General features: G+C 44.7%; 1 protein-coding gene across 1 annotated transcript; it reads right to left on the minus strand.

Annotated features, from left to right (window-relative positions):
* Positions 1-1739: 1739 nt before the first annotated feature.
* On the minus strand, positions 1740-6991 carry LOC123235465 (agouti signaling protein). Its single transcript, XM_044661595.1, has 3 exons — positions 6821-6991; positions 4592-4653; positions 1740-1910 (listed from the first exon to the last, which is right to left on the minus strand). Exons 1-3 carry the CDS (start codon positions 6978-6980, stop codon positions 1740-1742), a joined length of 393 nt encoding a protein of 130 aa, XP_044517530.1. The 5' UTR covers positions 6981-6991.
* Positions 6992-7521: the final 530 nt, after the last annotated feature.

Genomic DNA, 7521 nt, shown 5'->3' on the forward strand with positions numbered 1-7521 from the left:
TCTTTAAAAAGTTTGCCCATCACTGGTCTACCCTAATCTGTAAGCATTCTTAATAGATGATCATCCTAACTTCAGTTCCCTATCTTGGAAGTCAGTCTCTTCCACTTTGGGTTGGTTTGAAAACTGAGAAATAGGGAGCAGCTGGGTGGTTTGGTGAATTGAGAGCCAGGCCTCGAGATGGGGAGGTCCTGGGTTCAAATATGACCTCAGATGCTTCCCAGCTGTGTGACCCTGGGTATTGCCTAGCTCTTTTCACTCTTCTGTCTTGGAACCAATACATAGTATTCATTCTAAAATGGAAAATAAGAGTTTGGGGGGAAAAAAAGAAAAGAAAAAAAAACTGAGAAATGTTTCCTAAGACCATGTTGTGGGAGTTTTGCCTAACTGGCTGCTCCGGCTCTTGGACCACACTGGAAGGCTTAGGCAACAAACATTCATGAGCCTTTTTTGCATAATTCATGGGACCATAGACTATCAGAGCTGGGGGGAACCTAAAAGCTATCTCTTTTCATTTTCCCCAATCCCTTCATCCCCTTTTTTTAAGCCTTACGTCCTGTTTTAGAATTGCCACTAAGTATCGGTTCCAAAGCAAAAGAGCAGTAAGGGCTAGGCAATGGGGGTCAAGTGACTTGCCCAGGGTCACACAGCTAGGAAGTGTTTGAGGTCAGATTTGAACCCAGGACCTTACATCTCTGGACCTGGCTCTCAATCCACTGAGCCACGCAGCTGCACGCCCCTCTTTTTTAAGATGAGAAAGGTATGGCTGCCCATAAGGGGGGAGTGCCCCAAAACTTTACAATTAGACATTCATTACATTGTCAATTCAATATGACATTTATTGAAGGACTGCTATGTGTTGGGCATTATGGGAAATGAATATGAATAAAACATAGTTTCTGCCCACAAGGAGCTCACAGTCTAATAGAGAGATAAACTATATGCCCGAGTAGAACAAGACAGGGCAGAAATAATCAAGGCTATAGAACAAATACATTTCTGGGAGCAAGAGACCACTTTCAGTTGGGGGCAGGGTGTGTGGTTGAGGGGAATCTAGGAAGGCTTCCTGGAAGAGGTGGTACCTCAGATGGGCCGGGAAAGATAAAGGAGGTTTCTAGAGGAAGAGTAGGAGGAAAGATGTGGGGAAAGGAAAATGTGGGGCAAGTAGAGAATTAGGTTCAAGCGTCAGAGAGCCTCAGATAAATGGAACCTGGAGAACAGATGGGTAAAGACCTCATAAGGCAGACTGAGGAATTGGGACCTCATCCTGTAGGCAGTTCAGGGTTTCAGAGGAGAGGGATGAAATGATTATCAGGAATCCCTCCCAGCCAGTAGCCCTTGAAGCCATTAGCCACATTCGCTTTAGTAGGGGTGAGTCATCAGATGCACAAGGATTTGGGGGAGGAGGGAGATTGGAGGTGGAAGGAAAGAAGGACAAAAACTCTGGGGTGGAAGCCTTACGTTGTTCCCATCACCATTTGGGGTGGGATTGCCCCCACTTTCCCCACCATCCTGGGTATTTCTCTTTTTTGAATTTAAGGACTTGAGATAAGACGGAGACAGGAACTACATCCAGGGGGAAGTCACTAAGGAGTGAGCATGAGAGGAGGGAGGCATAACTGGGTTTCTGGGATCCTTGTTGAACAAGTCAAGATAGAACCATGGGTGAAACCTCGGAGGCCACTGGGAGGGAGGTTCCCAGCCATCCTCTCCTCCTGGGGCACTCGGGGCTGGCCGGGAGCTCAGCAGCTGGGCCGGAAGAGGCGGCAGGAGCAGACGCTACGGAAGAAGCGACAGTGGCATATCGCACAAGGGTTGCAGCAGGGTGATGCCAGGGGCTGGCAGTTGGCCCACGTGGCCACACAGTTGGCTGGAGGTGGGGGTCGAGGGCTCTTCTTCACCAGGGCCTTTTTCTGAGAATGAAGAGGTAACCAGTGACTTTGGAGTCGTCCCCCACTTCACCTCCATCCCACTAAGCCTTGCCCTTTCCCTTTTCTGCTTCCCACGCTGGGCACCCTCCCCACCACTTACCTCAGCCACCTACCCACCCCTACCCTTCACCCCAGCATCCTCAGACTGGAGCTTCCCGGACCCAGCCTCACCCCACCTGATGGTTTTTCCTAGGTGGTTGCCTTTATTTTTGTTACATATTATTATTACTGATATTTCCAGAGTCGGGCTTTTAAGATTTATAGAGTGCTTCTCTTATAGTATCCAAATGAAGTAGGTTTTTGAGAATTTCTACAGTCCCGTGCTCCAACTTTCCTTCCTTGAACAGAGAGGTCGGGTAATGTGCTCAGATCGAACAGCTAGTAAATAATAGTCTAGACTCAACTGGTGATTTTGGGGAGTTCAAATCCATCTAGCTACTACTCTTATTTCTTTTCCCTCCCAACCCCCACTTAAAAACTTACCAAACTTTTTAAGGATAAAATCACAGAACATCAATGCAAACAGGGTTTCTTCTGTTACAGATTTGGAAACTGAGGCCCCCAAAAGGAAGTGGCCCAAGAGGGAGCTAGAACCCAGGTTTTTTCATTCCAGCCTGAGGCAATTTACACCGTGCAACTGTATGATCAGAAATATTGAACCCTTGGACTTCATCCCCCAGAGATCCTTCAGTATTTCCCAGAATTCCTTTTATCTCTCCACCATGTTGTGTGGTCACGTTTTGCATAAAGTTGTGGGTAACTTTGCCTCTCCCGGTCTTTTCCTGTGACCACAGCTTGGTTAGCTAGCTTTTTTTTTTACTTTAGTTATTATTAATAACTTTTATAAAATATAATAGTTATTGTACATTAATTTTAATCTTTTTTTTTCTTTTTTTTTTTTTAATTTTTATTTTAAACCCTTAACTTCTGTGTATTGACTTTATAGGTGGAAGATTGGTAAGGGTAGGCAATGGGGGTCAAGTGACTTGCCCAGGGTCACACAGCTGGGAAGTGGCTGAGGCCGGATTTGAACCTAGGACCTCCCGTCTCTAGGCCTGGCTCTCAATCCACTGAGCTACCCAGCTGCCCCACATTAATTTTAATCTTAACACTACCCTGCCCTTGATGATGATTGAGTTTTTATCAGGACCTCAGAGCTTTTTCCAAAGGAATGATTCATGGCGGAGCATGATGTCTACTAAGGGAGGGAGATATTTTGGGGACAAGAAGACATTTTGGCATGTTTTGAACTGTGTCACCTGGATCTCTGAGGGCCTTGGAGATATTCTCCTCAGGAGCTATGAGTTAAAGAAGTCGTTGGTAGGGGGCAGCTGGGTGGCTCAGTGGATTGAGAGCCAGGCCAAGAGACGGAGGTCCTGGGTTCAAATGTGGCCTCAGATACTTCCTAGCTGTGTGACCCTGGGCAAGTCACTTAACCCTCATTGCCTAGCCCTTACCAATCTTCTGTCTTGGAACCGGTATTGATTCTAAGGAGAAGGTAGGGGTTAAAAAATGTCATTAGTAGTAGGAGTCCTGTATCTGATGGCAAAAGACTGGGGTTCTAGGCTTGCCTTCACCATTCACTAGCTGTATGACCTTGGGCAAGGTATTTAAGTTCTCTAAGCCTTAATTTCCTCATCTGTAAAGGGAAGGGGTCAGACAAGGAAATCTCCATACACAAGTTGCTTTTTTAAATTCTTTTCTCCCCATTATTATTTTGAGCCCAGCACAGGCACTTTAATTGTGAGGAAAGTCATAGCTGTGAAGTCAGTGGCCAGCTGAGACTTTCCCAAGACTCCTATTTAGTTCAGGTGTGAATAAGAAAACCAGAAGGGGGAAAAGAATTTGTGATACCCATCCCGTGTTGTAAATCCCAGAATCCTCCCTTGTTAGTGATTTTTTGGATAAATTGGATCTGTTCTGATTTTCTTCTTCATTTATCCTTGGAATGTAGATCACACAGGCATATCTTTGTCATGTAAATCTTTACTTCCTCCTTTCAGAATCCAAAAATTACATTCTTTTCCTTCATCTCTCTGATGTAAGTGGAGAAAACTTTCAGAAATCTGGTTGAGGTTCAGTTATTTTTGGAACTCCAGTCCTATGCTAAATCAAATACTAGACTTTGGTTTTGCCTCCTGAGTCTCTAGGTGTTGGTAAATATGCTTGGCAGCACTACCTTTCAATGAATTATTGGCTATTTCCTTAACACCCCCAAGACCCTGTCCATCTCTAATGCAGTGATATGTTTTCTGAGCTTGGGGGAAAGAGCTGTGCCACTGTTTGACCCTAATATCACAGAAAGAGTTCTGGCCAGAGCAAATCATAAAACCAGAGTCTGGGAGTCTTCTATCCACTGCTTAAGTAATAGCACTAGAACTTTAGGCAAGTCACTTTCTTTCTTTCTAAGCCTCAGTTTTCTGTCTGGAAAATGGTGATAGTAATCTCCATCTCTCTTTCCTCCTCCCCAAAATCTCCTCCTCCTCTTACTTCACCAGACTGTTGTGGGTATCAACGGAAATAATATGCATAAAGTGTTTTATGAATGGACTATAAACAAGTCCGTCCAGTTGTCATTCTGAGGCAGGAGTAGATGGACACCCCCTTCAGCTCCCTCCTCCCACCTTCCATCTTTCTGGCACCTCTGTGGAAGTCCCACCTACCTCAGGGGATTTCTTGATTTCTATCTCTTTCCGGATGAGCTTCTTGGATTTTTTGTTCAGGGCTTCAAAGAAAACATAATGAATAGAGGATATTTCTGACAGATAGGGCCAGGGGTGGGCAGAACTGGAAAGAGGGGGCTCTGGGAAGGTGGCCCACTGGAGGCAAGGGTAGAAAGAGCTCTTGTCTGACCATTTTGATGCCAGAGGACCCAAAGGAGCAAAGGCCACGGATTGGGGTAAATACCTCACAAGGCAAATAAAGAAGAGAAAGCAAGAGAACAGAGAAAGTTTAACAGGCTTTGGAGTGGGGCACAGGGACCCTTGGGGGAACCCGAAGTTTCTAGAGGAATCTCAGGTCAAAAAGAGTAGGCAAAGAATTCATCCATCCTAGACCCCAGGAACACTCTTGGTGGAGGAAAGCCAGCTCTGGAGCAACCAAAGAAACAACTGCATAAAAAAGGATTCTCTGAGAGCTACATTTCCTTCTGTTTTAGATGCATTTCCCTTGGCTTTTTGATGAGGGTTTTGGTACCGAGGTGAATCTTCTATTTGTACCTCAAACATCACTAGATTCTCTGAGATACGAACTCATCCTCCTTTATGATCAGGGCTTAAAATGTTCTGTATGTATATCTGTGCTTTTACCCCAGACAGCAAGGCACCTCACCTGGGAATGTCACCCAATCCTCCTCTGTTGTCCCCTTCCCCATCTTCCTTTCCCGGTCACATAGTCTCTGTTCCTTTAAGGTATAAAAGTCCTGGGCCCTTCTCCCCAAGGGAGGTAGTCTTCCCCTGCACCTGCCTCCCAGCCATTCACTCATTAAATTTCTCTATTTTGAAAGATTCCTTGGAGCCTAGTAATTCTTTAATTGGGTGCCCTCCTGAACCACATAATAGCAAGCTCTCCTGCAACAGGCTTGATTGAGAAGAAATGGATTTTTGCCCATTTGTGGTGTCCCTCAGCCTCTCAGTGCCAAAGGAAGTTTCTTCAGCCACAGCCTTCTCTCCTTGGGGTCTGGGAACAATGAGACAAAGGGGTTGGTGGAACACTGAAAACTGGTCTTGGGGAACTCCTCTCCTAATCGCTCAGCGCCCAGCACTACCTAGACCAGTGATGGTCAACCTTTTGAGCTTGGTGTGTCAAAATTCACCAAAAAACCGAGCATAACTCAGGTGGTGTGTCACTTTGAGAAAAAACCCATAATTTTGTGATATTTATAGTTTAAATAACAAAAATGTATAATTGTAACATATAACTGTATTTAATACACCAAAATAAGTAAATTAATATAGGTAGAATTGTCATCTAGAGTGCACAGTGTCTACACTACACTACAGCAAATGTTTCCTCCTCGGCATGCAGCCCCGTACTTCTCGGTATGTGGCTGCACGCGGCCGTATGTCAACAAAAATGGCTATGGTGCATGTCAGTGCTGACACGTGTGTCATAGGTTTGCCATCACTGATCTAGGCTCTTGGCTTTTTGTGTGTGAGGAACCCCTTTGGTAGTCTGGTGAAGTCTATTATCCTTCCCAGGATCTGGTGTACCAAGCACAGATATAGATGCTTTTCAGTGCATACAATTAAATACACAGGATTGCAAAAGAAGTCAATTGTATTGAAATAAACATGCATTTCCCTCCATCCAAGTTTGTAGATCCACTGAGATCCCACTAGTCTAGGCCCGGTTTTCAGGCTTCACCAAGACTCAGCTCTCCTGTACCAAACATTGGCTATAGGAGGGAGTTAGATTTTACCTGACTTTTCCCCAGGTTTGATTAGTATCCTGTGGCTCTGTAAGGGATCTAAAGCTGATATGGGTCTGAAAGAAAGGCAGGGGAGGTAGCCATTTAGTAGAAAGGGTCATAGGACTTTTAGATCTGGAAGAGACCTTAGAGATTGTTTAATCTTCCTGTCTCCATGTTAATAAAGAAGAATTCTGAAAAGCAGAGAATAAGTTTCAGAAATGATTCATTCAAGATCGTAAAGGTATTTGAACCCAGCTCCAAATCCCGAGACTGAATGAGCAGTGGCCACTATTATTAGGAATAATGAGAGCTAGACTTTGAGAGAGGTACTTCCTTTTGAAAGAGGGCATTGAAAACCTCAGAGGAAGGGGGAATGAAATTACAGGAAAAAGAGCTCCTAGCCATGTCCCATCCAATTCTGATCCTCCTGCCAGAGACAGGTTGCTCCCCACTCCCTCTGCTGGCTGACCAGGCTACTCACCCACGATGGAGACTGAAGGAAAGTCAGGCAGGCTCATGGTAGAGTTTCTCCCCAGACCCCTGTCTTTATTCCATTTCTCTTCCTCAGCCAGATGGCAGTAGACAGCCAGGAAACACAGGCCGGCCAGAAGGATGGGAAGGAGCAAATGCTTAGCTGTCATCCTGGAGCTCCTGCGCAAGGCAGAGAACCAGAGGTCAAGAAGACTTTGGACCTCCATGAACTGATGCAGAGGGAAATAAGCAGAACCAGGAAAACACTGTGCACAGTAACAGCAATATTGTGTGATGATCAACTGTGACAGACTCAGCTACACTCAGCAATACAGTGATCCAGGACAACCCTGAGGGACTTAAGATGAAAAAGGCTCTCCACCTCCAGAGAAAGAACTATTGAAGCAGAAATGCAGATGAAAGCATGAGATTTTTCAATTGTTTACTTGCATTTGTGTTTTAGGGTTTTTGTTTTATAAGATTACTCATTTACAAGAAAGAACAATGTGGAAATGTTGTATATGATAATACATGTACAACCCAGATCAAATCACCTGCCAGCACCAGGGAAGGGAGGGAGATAAGTTCAGTTATATAACTTAGGAAAACTTGTGTGGAAATTTGCCATTACATGTAACTGGTAATGAATAAATAAATACAATTTTAAAATAAGAAGGCTTTTGGGAATGTCTGAGGGTTGGGAAGAAGGAA

The sequence above is a fragment of the Gracilinanus agilis genome, chromosome 2 (assembly GCF_016433145.1).
Source record: "Gracilinanus agilis isolate LMUSP501 chromosome 2, AgileGrace, whole genome shotgun sequence".
NCBI lineage: Eukaryota > Metazoa > Chordata > Mammalia > Didelphimorphia > Didelphidae > Gracilinanus > Gracilinanus agilis.

Excerpts from the sequence above, each read along its gene's own strand:
- LOC123235465 (XM_044661595.1), bottom strand. The coding sequence starts at position 6,980 with ATGACAGCTAAGCATTTGCTCCTTCCCATCCTTCTGGCCGGCCTGTGT. Across the intron at positions 4,654-6,820 it reads TCCTTCAGTCTCCATCGTGG|CCCTGAACAAAAAATCCAAG; the intron begins GTGAGTAGCCTG and ends TTTTCTTTGAAG. Across the intron at positions 1,911-4,591 it reads AAATCAAGAAATCCCCTGAG|AAAAAGGCCCTGGTGAAGAA; the intron begins GTAGGTGGGACT and ends CTTCATTCTCAG.